General features: G+C 38.0%; 1 protein-coding gene across 4 annotated transcripts in view; it reads right to left on the bottom strand.

The window, feature by feature from the left end:
- Positions 1 to 14,210, bottom strand: part of FBXW7 (F-box and WD repeat domain containing 7) — a 130,494-nt gene that overhangs the window by 18,351 nt on the left and 97,933 nt on the right. For all 4 annotated transcript variants that reach the window (XM_083520010.1, XM_083520009.1, XM_083520012.1 and 1 more), the window contains 2 exons: positions 10,901 to 11,042; positions 3,535 to 3,669 (listed from right to left, as the gene is read on the bottom strand). In XM_083520010.1, the coding sequence (XP_083376136.1) occupies positions 3,535 to 3,669; positions 10,901 to 11,042 (277 nt within the window). The remainder of the gene's footprint in view (positions 1 to 3,534; positions 3,670 to 10,900; positions 11,043 to 14,210) is intronic.

Genomic DNA, 14,210 nt, shown 5'->3' on the forward strand with positions numbered 1-14,210 from the left:
AGCCTTTTTGAGTTTTTTAGAATCATATACAGTGGTGCCCTGCAAGACGAATGCCTCGCAAAACGAAAAACTCGCTAGATGAAAGGGTTTTGCGGTTTTTGAGCTGCTTCGCAAGACGAATTTCCCTATGGGCTTGCTTCGCAAGACGAAAACGTCTTGCGTTTTTTGCAAGTTTGTTTCCTTTTTCTTAACACCGTTAATACAGTTGTGACTTGACTTCAAGGAGCAACTCATAGAACGCGGTGTGGTAGCCTTTTTTGAGGTTTTTGGTGATTTTTGAAGCTTTTCCAAAACTTTCCCGACACCGTGCTTCGCAAGACGAAAAATTCGCTAGACGAAAAAACTCACAGAACGAATTAATTTCGTCTTGCGAGGCACCACTGTAATTCAGGCATAGGCAAACTCGGCCCTCCAGACCAAACAGGACCAGTGGTCAGGGGTGATGGGAATTGTAGTCTCAGAACATCTGGAGGGCGAGTTTGGCTATGCCTGATATAATTGTAAAGTACATCAAAGATCATCTAGTCCAAGCTCTTGCCAATCAGGGATTCTACTACCATAGCATCACTGATAGGTGGTTGTCTAGTCTCTCCTTAAAAAAACTATCTATATGCCAACTGATCATGATGTCTTGGGAGGATCACTCTGTTCAAACACAGTAAAAGGTCTTTTTGTATACTCACTTTTCACACCTAAAGCAACATTTTGCTAAAGGGACAACAATACAGCAAACTGGTTTTCTTTTTAGCCTGTCTTTGTATCACGGGGCTGATTTCTACAGCATCTCACAACAGTTTAAATTAAAAAATTAAATTAAATGTTTTAAAAATGAACAAATTTTAATGAATAAAACCAGCAATCGATTTAAAAACACAATCATTGTAGCTACCTACACAAGAACATTTCTGATTGGTTGAGGCTTGAAGAGTGGGAACAAGTAATGGCAGAAAGCCTGAGAAGTAAAATACTGCATCCTATAATGATGCCTCCTCAACAGATGGGCCGTTCTGTCATAGGAAGCAGGACGGAATATGCAGCAACATGATGTACAAGCAGGAGTGGCTCACTCAGTTGGCCGGGGCCACAGCAATAACCTCTTGGTGGTGGTACTGCTGCTGCAGCTTCCTGGAAAAGGGGAGGGTGAAGTGGTGGTGATGTCAGGGCTGTGCACAGGCACCAGCAGAACCAAACCTGGTTTCTGGCAATCCCAACTTCCCTTTCACAGTAAGTGATGACCCTTGCTGGGAGGCTACTGCTGCAGCTCCAACTAACCAAACAAGCCCCAAGGAAACCATATATTTACTATACCAGGTTTGTTGCCACCATCTCTTTCAACTCCTGGTGACAAGTGGGAACCTTTTTAAAAAAGTGTCACAGCCATGTAGGCTGTAGGAAGAATAGAACCATGAATCCCAATGCTGAGTTTAGTAAACCTTTGTCATTTGCAAAATACGCAGGAACCCAGGTCATGGCTATGTTTGTTTAGAAAGTTCCAGTGAGTTAAATATGATATAGCTGATGTCTTGCTAGCGTAGGTTAGGGTGCCAGGCAACCAAACAAAAACAAACCTCAAAGGGTGAAGGGTTGGATTGGGCAAAACTTATTACACACATTTTTTAAAAACTATCTGCCCTAGAGTATAAATAACATACTCTTAAAAACAGTGATCATTAAGCCATGCCAAGACATGTGGGTGTGGGGACTAAATTAGTTCTCAGTGTGATGCAGAAAGCTGCTGAAATTTCCTTTTATCAATCCTGTTTTTTAATCAAGAGCAATGCAAGAACTAGCTAAAGGTTTGGCAGTAGCTGCCTAAAGCCTTGCTGATGTTCTGATGCCCTTGGAGCATTATTGGCAATCAGTAATGCGATAGCATATATGCACAGTTGACTTATTAACTTAGCATATTTGTATGTGAAAATCTTTCAGCTATTATTCTTCATGGCAATAACCCATAGATCTTTTAAGAGGTGATTTAAACAATCAGCTTAGGAAAGAAACAGACATCACTGTTTGTGTCAGTTATTCCTTGGATGAAATCTTAAAATTGCATTTTTTTAAAAAAAGATAGCCTTTCCTTTTCAATTTTACTTAGCAATTCCTGAATAAAGCTCTGAAAAAAGCCTTCTTATGTAAACTATTTTGACTACTGATTATTTCAAGGGTACATTCCTTATTGCCTGCGATGAACAGCATTATTAATGTAGAAACAAATTCAGTGTGTTCCACTTTTAGTAGAAGAGTAACACCTTCTATAAGAAAGGATTTTAATTAAAACTAATGCCATTTATTTTTAATCAACTGATTCAAGAAAATAAGTAACAAATTATAGACAAAATTGTTTTACAGTAAAAGTATTTGTTAAGTGTAAGCATCCCATGTACCATAGATTACAAGCACCAAGATGCTCTGGCCAGCTTACACCAAGAGAAAAGTATAATTGGAAAACACCGATCCAATATAATATAGTAGTACAGCTAGAGCTAAAAGTGAAGAAAAACTACTAGAAACACTAATTCCATCCATTCCATTAACTACAATTAGTGTTTGCTATTGCACCTTTTGTAGTTGCTAAAAGAACCCAGAGAAAGGAATATCACTAAACCATCATTAGGTTGTGTGTTCTCAATGAAGAGCACTGGAGTTAAGAACTTGCTTCCAATTGACTTAATCTTATTTGTTGACCTGGGTTGTGAGTTGCAAAAGCGTTCACCTGGTCTTTTTGTTGTTTGTTTTGGCTGACGATGAGAATAAGGAAGTGTAAATATTTTATTTTTAGTCCCAGGCCGACTTACAATAATATTATTTTGGGGCAGTCTCATAATATGGAAGATGTTTTCCAAGCATGGGAGTCACCTATTAACACAACAGTGTTCTTATACTTCATACTGTAAACTAGCCCTAGTCATCAAAATGCCAGATACAGGACGGGAAGGGAGTGTTGATAGCTACCTTCCAGTATCCATCTTCAGACATGACTGAATGCACTAGTTACCAACTAGATATATTTATAATGCTGCTCACGCTTCTCACAAATTATCAAATTAACCTCAATGGGACCTAGATACAAATGAATTCTGGACTACATGCATACTTATCCTATAAAACTGAATATAATTTGATTGAAGAAGTTATATAGGTGTTTATTCCCTTCATAAAATGTAGTAGAGATAAAATGAAAAGCTAAATACCTATTACGTTTTTTAAAAACCTTAAGAGTGAAATCATCAATGGATAATAAATCAGCTCTTGGGGAAAAAACCCTTACATATAAGAAACAACTGTCACAAACAGCAGGGGACATATCCTAGTCACTGAAACAAAGTCACTGGTCTCACAAGCATACATTAATCTGAAAATTACATTATTAAGTCATGGCAGTTTATCAACTTGCAGTCCTCTTCAACGCCAATTAACAGTGTTACACTGACAACAATGAATACTATAATTAGCAAGGAAATGCTTAAAGGTGGCAGATGATGCATTACATAGGCAAACAGTACCAGGAGCCCAGTATTAAGTGATAATCCTCACCTCTTTGGGGAGCAAGGAAATGAAGTCTCGTTGAAATTGGGGCTCAATCACTTGCATCATATGCTTCACTTGTGTTGGTTCACAACTATCAATCAATTCATCTAAGGCAAGTAACTTCTCTGGTCCACTCCAGCTCTGTGAAGTACAAATATATGTTTAGTTTCCACTGTATTGTTTTCATATAGCAATGCATTTCAAAAATGTAATATTTGAAAATTGCTATGGAATATGCTGGGATGAAAAATTATTGCAATACCACCCAGAATGGTGAAGGGAGTATTCAAATATGAAACAGGTGTTCAACCATACAAATGTTCCTTAGAAAAAAAAATACTTTAAATTAAAAAGGAGAGGGTAAAAAAAAATAAATCCAAAACTTAATAGTAGTAACTTCATTTCAGGTTCATTTGGTTTTGTTTATTGCAAAAAAAATAATAACGTTTTTATAGCCATGTGTACATCTGCCACAGTGCAATCTTCCTGATTTCTGGCTCGAAACCAGTGTTTTGTAAACATAATTTTACATTAGGAAGAAAAGAGGGAATTTTGTTTGGTAATTTTCTTACTTCATATTCCTACTAACGGGCATCATAAAATTTGATGGTTTTAATAAGGCACTCATCTGCAAACACAGCAGATTAGCAAAACCATTTGCAGAAGAATTAATAACTGAAGATATAGCACGTCTTCTCTCAAACTCATCTGGGCTCAAAGTTTTGATTCGCTACACAAATGCCATTTATGAAAACCATTTTGGGAGAAACAATATAGAAGGAGCTAACCTATTCTAGAAGACACTTCAGGACCACTAAAAGAAGTTAGAAAAGATTGACGAGTTTTGAAGCAAATGACTGTGCTTTTGACAGTATGGAAAGCAAAATGTAATGGAATACATATTCTGTCTAGCATTATTATCTTATTAGAGCCAAACAGGCTAAAGATATTTCAATTCATTTATTTCAATAGGTTCCTTTAAGTATGACTAGATTTGGCTATTGCCCATAAATTGTGTAATTCTCTCGCTTATACCGTTAAAATCAAATACCTTATCCTGAATACTAGTAAATAAAACTCCACACACATTAAGATATGTTAATACAGCATTATCCTAAACATTAATTTCCACGTGCTACATATAATTCCAGTTTCTAATTATTCTGCAAATTATGGCTATAAACCTAAACCACTGTCTAGATTAGCAAACTTCTACTGTACAGTGGTACCTTGGGTTAAGTGCTTACTTTGTTCCGGAGGTCTGTTCTTAACCTGAAACTGTTCTTAACCTGAAGCACCACTTTAGCTAATGGGGCCTCCTACTGCCGCCACACCGCTGGAGCACGATTTCTGTTCTCATCCTGAAGCAAAGTTCTTAACCCAAGGTACTATTTCTGGGTTAGCAGAGTCTGTAAGCTGAAGTGTATGTAACCCGAGGTACCACTGTACTTTCATAGGAATGCCTTTCAAAGGCCAAGATTGGTTCCACCAGTGCATCCACACAAAAGTGATATCGCCATCGCCTTTCTCTCCTAGTAAGTAGCAGTGACACCAGTGCCAGGAGGCTGTTACTGCACCTCACTGTCTGAGCCACTATATTACTTCATATTAATGCATTTATACAATCAAAACTGGCACACAAGACAAAATATTCCCTGAACAATTAACATAGCTATCAAACTCCCAAGCAGAATGTGCAAGAATGGTATAAATGAAATTTCTACATCTGTTTTATGATGAAATGTATATATACCTAACCCAATAGTTGTCATAATTTGCTGTACATTGTCATTTTTACGTCACACTGATTATGATTGTAATTAATGAGGGATCGGATGAATATGTTGGAAATGGACACAAACGAATCAGAATTAAACAGAAGCACAAAAACTGAAATGGCATCACATGAAATAACCTGTGAATTTACCTTTACCTCCTTCATATTACTTTTCAAAGAAAGGTTAAATTCACAGAACCAACATGTCAAAACGGAGGGGGTGGATCTGACTCTAGAAACAATCTATAATAGCTGTTAATAATATCTCTTTAATACTACAGAAACTGAGGCAAAATCTGAAAGTATAACAACTATCCTAAGGGTACAATCCTATCTTTTCCACAATATAATGCTAAACAGAAAAAAACCTATGGAGAAAAATTATATCCCCATAACCTCGGACTTTTAGACAGCAATGTCCATTTATTCAGCTTTCTAAACTAACTAAAAGGAGTAAGTATAATATAGTTTCATATTATCAGTTAGAAAGATTTACTCCTGGGACATCGCTCACGTTGTCTTTCATTTTAATGAATAAACTGATAATCAATTTAAGAAGCTAAAGAGAAAATGTGTTTCATGCCAAATACAGTTATTTCTGTTGTGGTAAGCAATCTTAGGATAAATATTGCTTTAGTTCAAGTGAAATACAACATATTTGTTTGCAGTGATGTAGCATCTATGTGACATCATATCTCCAAAATTGCTTAGGCTACAGCAGACACAGTTGTAACTAAGTGTATAGCCTTTAAAACCAGTAATACTATTTGAAGTAAGAGAAAGTGCAATTGTATGGCTGGTGGGGAAAAACGGTTAATATTGGTATTTAACTGAGAAGCACTTTTGACCAACCCCATCCTTGCATATAGTTCTAATATTCAACACCCATTCAAGGCCTGAATTTCTTTTCATACTGCACCACTCACAAAACATGCATGTGTACCACTGATAATATTGTTTTGATGCACAGAGAAGCATCATTCCGAAGGTAAGTATTTTATAGTTCATGGTCACACCAAGTATTATTTCTTTCTAAGTACTCTGAAGCACCTAACTCCTCACTACTTTTATTTCCCCTCCATTCTGCTGTATGGAAGAATATCCTAAAGAACAATAATTTTGTATACTGCAAAAACCAGGTAATCAATCATTAGAATAAACTGTCAGGAGACCTCCAGAGACTTTTATGATTCATTGTGATAAGTCATTATGTTGAATAGGGACTGATGGGACGGAGTCAAACTCCTTATACAACTACTTCGAGAATTTGGGGATTTACAGTACATGTATTTCATAGAATCATAGAGTTGGAAGGGACCCTAAGGGTCATCTAGTCCAACGCCCTGCAATGCAGGGATCTTTCCTGGGAGGCAATGACTGATTTGTAAAAGCAAACATAAAAAATAATTTAGGATAGGGGAAAATTATAAAGTGGTGAGGTGTGTGCTTACAAATCTTTAATCTCTGTACTTAACCATGTATAAGATACAAACAGGCTTGGCACAATAAAGATTGGCTGCCTTGGTATTTTAAAAAATGAGTAAGGCTTCATTTGTAGTTAGAAGCATAAGGTACATAAAATGTGAACTAACTGCGATGAAGATCTGCCTTGCAAATAAAACTGATACTGAAACATTAAACAGGGAGAATTATGAGGCTCGAATTGATAGATGCTAAAAGTAACTTTAATAAAATTGATGTAAAATACAATCCAAGCATACAGTTTACCATTGGTAAGAAGTGCTTGAACTGTTAAGGCTAAAGCTTTTTTCTTTTCCCTGACCTTCCACTGACTGTGGTCCACTTACTGTGTGTACAGAACAACTCCTTCCTGTTCTAACCTCCAGATGCTCCCAAATCTGCTTGATGGTTTTTCCCAACCCGCGGAGCATATTTGGAAGGCATATAGGATACGACCTTAAGTCCATCAAACTCTATCTCAATTTATTTCCAAACATTTTTAAAGGGCTAATGTGGTACTAAGCAAATTCAGGTTAAGAATTAAAAAGCACATTGGCATACTTAACCAAGTTCAATTCTACCAATATTATCTGTACTGTTCAGAGTTTAATCAGAGGTTGTGCGCAAGCATTCTAAAATTTAATCTGTGCTATTGCAATTTTAAATTGTCTCTTCAGGGATATAATTAAGAAGAGCGTTTTGAAGAAATAAAGTGCATATTTTATATGCATTCTTAGGAAGAAGCAGTGTTTCGTGAAACCACTGGAACACTAGGGGAAACAGTGTATGAACAGAACACTGACGCTTCCTACACAAGATCCACAACAAACGGATCCTTAAGTGGGAGAAGAGGAACTGCATCACATCCAGAGATGTGCATATTGAACTCAAGAATAATTCAAACTCAAAACACAGGAAGTGATAAATATGCAAAAAGGAAATGGAATTCTGTGACTCAAATACACTAAACAAATTAAAATACAGGACCAATTATGAAACTCTGCCCCATTTTTCTCCCATCCCACTTGTGCCAAATTTACCCTCCATTTTCTTAGTCATGGGGAGTGGCAGGAAGCTACACTGTCCTCAACCACTAGAATTTACACCCAGCTATTTATTTAGCACCTGAGATTTCATCACATATTACCCACAATGTTTCAGGCAAATATTGACCTTCTGAAACACCCAAAACTCAGCAACCTGAATTTCCAAGTGCCAGATTTCCCACTCTTTCTGCACACCTGCCGAATCATGGAAGACACAAAGTCCTAACAATATTCAATCTTTTTTTGCTCTTTAATGTTTATGTCAGAGTTCGCTGTCTATATCTGTGCCTTCTCATGGTTTGTGCGGATATCAAGCAACATTTACTGCTGCTTATTCTATCCACATGCTAGACCCAAGATAACCTTAATAGTCTAACCATGCTTATGATCACAGTCAGTGCTTTCCAAAGGTTCATGCTACGTATTAATGGGTGGTAATATTTTATGAACACATCTTGTAGAATAGATCAATGGGATTTTTTTTCAGAACATCAGACTGTGGGCATTCATCCCAACACTCCCTTCAATAATCAAGCCAGGTCTTACTGAAGGTGCAACCCATCCTCCTGGCATCTCTAGAACTGGTACACTTTGAACTCACTCGCCCCCATGTTAAAGCTGATAGTAAAACTAAACTGCATTGATCTATTGTTAGAAATGATCAGTAGTGGGCTCTGAAACCTACAGAAGTAGGGAGACAAATTCAATGTAGTGCTATGACGACTGTTCCTTCAGCAAAAGCATTTCAGCTTGCACGCTCCTCCCAAGTGTGCTGTTCTGGACCCTTCCCTACACAGCCGATCTGGTGGGAGTGTGTGGTGGGGAGGGGAGGGGAATGGGGAAAGCCCCATTTTGCTAGAGGAAGTCCTTGTGCCTTGTGCAAGTCCACTAGAAGGACTTGTTTACTGAATCTGGTCTCTGAGCTTTAGAAAATGTAACTTAATTAATGGTCTTGAATCAGCAGTTGGGATTTATACTTTCACTCCACTTCCAATCACAACCAATTTAACATCAAATTTGTCTTAATGAGAAATCTACATCTGAATAATGAGACTCTTAATCTCAGGGTTGTGGGTTTGAGCCCCATGTTGGCCAAGAGAGCCCTGCATTGTAGGGGGTTAGACTAGATGACCCTCATGGTCGCTTCCAACTCTACAATACTATAATTCTATGCCTAAAACAGCTGAAACCAATGGAAAGGTAGATCAGCTTAATTGATGTTAATTGAAATTCAAATCAGCCTGCTTAAAACAATTGTGAGGATAAAACATTTCTCGGAACTTAAGATGAAAGGCTGGGTTCAAAGGTTTAAATAAGAACATGAATCTAATGAATCTTGAAATGTTCAATACCCTAGTCTAGAAGATGCATTCCTACAATGTAGAGTTGGATCCACTAGCATGAAGCTTCTTCTACTCTTAGAAGAGCTGTTTCCAGCTTCGTTGTAGAGTCCTGCTCGAGGAAGTTGTCCCACTTCAGGAAGTGTGCAAATTATTGTGTGGGACTTTGAACAAACTCACCCCCAAGACCATTCTTAATGGCCCACTAACCTTACTAGGTAGCCTGTAATTTCATTCTTCACACTGTAAACATAAGCCCTGATATACTCTGACCCTGCACTGTGTGAAGTATTCCACTTCCTCTGCATTAGTGCCATCCCATGAACTCTTGCACATGTTGTCTTACTGCTCATGGGTCTTTGAATCTGGCCCACGTCTATTTGTAAAACCCGTATCTTGGCACCGGGTTGCAGCCACTGTTGTGTGAGCGTGATTTCATTAACACGAGACCGTCTTTTCCATTCTTCTTCCTCAGAGAAACCCCACTCTTCCTTTCCATTGAAAGATCTATGTTATGGGCTGGAGAAATTTCAAGTTCCATATGGCATGGGAGCTGGGGTGGGAGGGAGAAATAGCCCTAAGATCAGGCAGAAGAAACCTGAGGATGTGGCAAGCTGCAAACACAAGAGACATTGGCTCAATTTTGGTCAATTGCCCCTCCCAGTTCAGCTCCCAATGCCACGTTCCGGGTCTTTCCTGGATGTCTCCTGGCCCTCAGAAGAGGCTGTAGTGGAAAGAGAAGGTGAAAATGCACTCTCATGCAAGCAGATAGTTATAGCCAGGCTCACACAGTGTTGGATACAAGCCATTGTGCTGAATATTTGTTTGCTCAACCTATCATGTCACTCCTTCAAATAAAGGATAAAGTTTATTTGATTACATAAATGTATAATTGGGAAAAACAAATGGCTTTCAAATGTTTGTTTTTCAGTAGCAAGCACTGATTTGATGCATCCTGACAATAATTTGCTAACTAAACAATATTGACTATGAAGGGCTTTATTAAACAACACATTTTACCCAAAAGATTGCTAGAAAGTTTACTGCTGGAGATATAGTATTCACATTAAATCTAAGAAATTGATTGCTGATCATAATGGCAGTAATTTCTAGGGCTGGCTCATTTCTCTTTTTTATAATGTTTCAGAAGTAGTTTTCAGTTTATAGATCTCTATAAACATGCTATATTTCTGGTTATTTAATTTAGCTTTGCAGATATATATTAAGTTTGTTTATACTGTGGTGCAGAACTGGAAAGCTGTAGACAGCAGGTTAAGTTACTACAGTTACATAGCATTAATTTGTACCGGTGAAAACCATTTTATTTTACAGTTTTTAACTCAGTACGCATTTTAGAGTTACGGTATGGAGGGCTCTTTTCTGTTTCTCATTAAAAACTTTACTATCTTTTAAAGAGATGAAAAAACAATGGGAAAATTCCATTCTCATCCATAATTAAGAGCACTAAAACATAAAACAGTCTACTCAATATTTTGCTTTCCATTTTTAAAAATTATAATAAATCCCAAGAAAGCCTACCTTTACACACCTCATGTTTAAAAATTATTAGTTCTTTAAAACAAGCAAGATATAAAACAAGTTGCATTAGAAAGTACTGTTTGTTATTAAAAAGACTCAGGAAGTGTAGTGATTCGGTACTGTATAACCGGCTACAGTTATTCTAACAGAATTCTTTCTCAGTTCACAACAAGCTCTTCAAAATAAGTCAAACTCAAAAAAAAATTCACCTGAAACATTTTCAGCCATTCTTGAAGTCCTGTTGGTGGCTGGATGGATGTAATCCGGCGCCGTTGCTGTCCTTGACCATTGGCTGCTCTCAGATCTCCAAAAGTAGTAGGTGTTGCTGAGCAAGGCACAAGCCCAGTAGTGCTAGAGCAGAAACAAAAGGCCAATGCAGTTCTCAGAAACATTTAATTATACTATTAGCACACTGGTCACTCGTTATTGAGGCAGATCTCATTACTGTATGAACAGGTCTTTCCAAATCTCATGTGTTTTACTATTTCAGGCTGATTTGGGGCAATTGCCTAAATATTGGAATCAAACAAGAGGTAAAGTAAGAAAACTTGGAGGTTTTCTTCACTAGGACTGGCGTTTTGCTGAGACTGAGCACCAAATGGCAACCTCCCACCCCCAAGTAAAAGTGAATAGTACCCAAGGCTTGTGAAGTTATCTTGGAACCAGGCAGAAAACCTTACAAGTGCTGTTCCTTCTCCATAGCACAAAAATAATAAATTAAATACCGTATTTTTTGCACCATAACACTCACTTTTTTCCTCCTAGAAAGTAAGGGGAAATGTCTGTGCGTGTTATGGTGGAAATGCCTACGGGTGGCATGCCTACGGATTTTCCTCCTCTAAAAACTACGTGTGTGTTATGGTCGGGTGCGTGTTATAGAGCGAAAAATACGGTAGCTATTTGCTGCCCTTTCAATTCATCCAAGATTAGCTGCCTGAGCTAACCACCCCACTCTGCCTAATGGCGGGGCCCAGACCCAAACCTCACAATGGGAGGCGCTAATCTAAGGGCTATAACCTGGGATCCACTTCGGGTGTGTCAAAGTGTTTGCAGTCACCCAATAGTACATTTGATATCTTCTTTGAAGTTCAGACTACTGTGTCATAAGACAAACTATTTTGAACCCTCTTGATTCCCATGTTTAAAAGTAAAGCATAGTGAGCTGCGTTGAAGAAATGCAAGCCTATAGATATCTTGGCACACTGAACTAGTTGGGACAGTTTTTTGGATCACGACCACAGTAGTCACTCCCTTTAATATTAAACTCAGGTGGTGAATGTCAACTGAAACTAAGCCAAAAAAGAGGCTGAGAAACAGGAGGAAGTTATCAGCATTCTCAGGCGAAAGTCGAAGTTTGAGATACAACTCCCTCTCTTTTAAAATCGTAAGATGGTAATCCTTCTCCAATGGTCTGAGCATGCTCAGTAGCAGTGGAATGTTGTGTCCATGAAAAAGAAAAATGCACCACTCAGAGGAAAATTAGTGGAATGTCCTACTTTACAAGTTACATGTTATAGTATGTTGGGGGGAAGGCATAGCTGGCAGACAGGAAACAAAGCAACAAAGCTTAAAGACTAGAATTCAACAATCATAGAACCAGAGAATTGTAGAGTTGGAAGGGACCCTGTGGATCATCTAGTCCAGCCCCTGCAATTCAGGAAAATGCAGCTCTCCCACTCAGGGATCAAACCTGCAACCCTGGCATTATCAGCACCATGCTCTAACCAACTGAGCTATCCAAACTGAGTAGAAGGTGGAGATAGACCAACCTTTGGTTGCAAGTTCCACTTATGAATAATGAAGTGTGAAATTGGTCACCTGGCTCTCCAAAACTGTGTCTGAGTTAACTACGTCTGGCATGAGTTGTGGGCCACCCTTCCAGGACACCATGTTGGGAGAGGGACAACATAACTTTCTTTTGCTGCTTGCAACCTCTAACCCTGCATGGGGCCACCTACTGGCTCTGGTGCATATGCAACTAACACCACACTGTTGAGCCTCCTCTTTCCTCTCTGAGGATGTAAGCAGAGTCAAGAGTGAGGAGATGAAACAGCATCCTCCTCTTCGCTTCTACGACCTGTCTCACTTGGTTGTGAAGACTGTGTCCAACAAAAGGGGGCTAGTGAAAGGGAAGTGGAGAGGGGAAGATGGATCTGCTGAGAGCACTTTGCCCAAGGGCCTCCCAAAACCTCAAGCTGGGATTGCAGTCACCCCAAATCTGTTAGCAGTAAGTCTAAAGGATTTCTGGTTTGGGTATTCCAAAGTTTTATTTATTTTGTAATATTTCTAGTTTTATCTATATAAATGTTGAATGCTTCCCCACTAGTAGCCTTTGGTTACAAGATTGGGGACTTTCATTTACAACATGTTGTAGATATTTGAATATTTTGAAGAGGGTAACTCTAGTCAGTTGAGACACATTTGCTTGTTATACATGTTTCACTGGACACCTAGGATTATTGTATGTTTCTAATTTGTAAGAAGCATGTGCTTCAATGTAATTATAAGTCAAACACTGACACTTTGCTTCCCTGGGTTTGCCAAAACAGCAAATACTACATGACTGCAAATTTGCATAACTTTGATGTGTGCCTAACAAAACACTGATTGAAGTACCATGGATGTGGAATTTTCTAGGTTCAGCATATCCAGTTTGAAGGATTTCAGAAATCAGTGCTAAGAAAGGCCAGCATCTAAGGCCTTGAAGTGTCATTGCTAGTCTGAGAAGTAGACAAATGGGCCTAGGTGGAGAAATAATCTGGAACTCAGTATAAAGTATAATTCAAAGGCATTATTTTAGCATTTTATTTTACAGCCTTTTTTGCAGGCAAAATAAGGCTCATAAAACTAATTAGTTTAGAACAATTTTCTGAAAACAGGGATGACACATTTACACAATTGAAAACATAACTATTTCATCAACAAGGGGCACAGCTGTTATCTGATGAGCACAGATTAAATATTTTAGGTAAAGAACTATCCTTGAAGGCATTTCTGAGTTCACAAATATAAGATACTTATATAAAATGAACTCCAAAGATGTTACCTTATAATTCAAATCTAAATAAGTATGAGCAAGTTAATAGCGATATTGTCTTAAAAACATTGTATTTTATGAGTAGCTATGTTGGCTTTTTCAGGATTTTTTTTTTAAAAACCCACATGAATTAGGAAAGGATTTATTAGCTAGAAATGCACTAACAAGCATTCTGTATGCAAACTTCTACAATTAATCAAATATCTGCATAGCATTTTCCCTGTTTTTCTTTTTAGACAATTCAACAATGGTAGACCTATAAATCTGAGGGGGGGAAATATATAAATGAATATATTTTAATTCATAATGAAGAATTTAAAAGGAAGATTAAAACTGAACAGCAGATAAATTGCCTATGGAAAGCAATCTATTAAAACCAGAAAGTTTCACAATGCTGCAGATTTGAACAAGCTCAAATGCAAGAGGTAGTTGTTATGGCAACTACCAAGTAGTGAAGTCGAGTTGTATGCATCCCTGGTACT

The sequence above is a fragment of the Podarcis liolepis genome (genome assembly GCF_965112155.1).
Source record: "Podarcis liolepis genome assembly, chromosome: 9".
Lineage (NCBI taxonomy): Eukaryota > Metazoa > Chordata > Lepidosauria > Squamata > Lacertidae > Podarcis > Podarcis liolepis.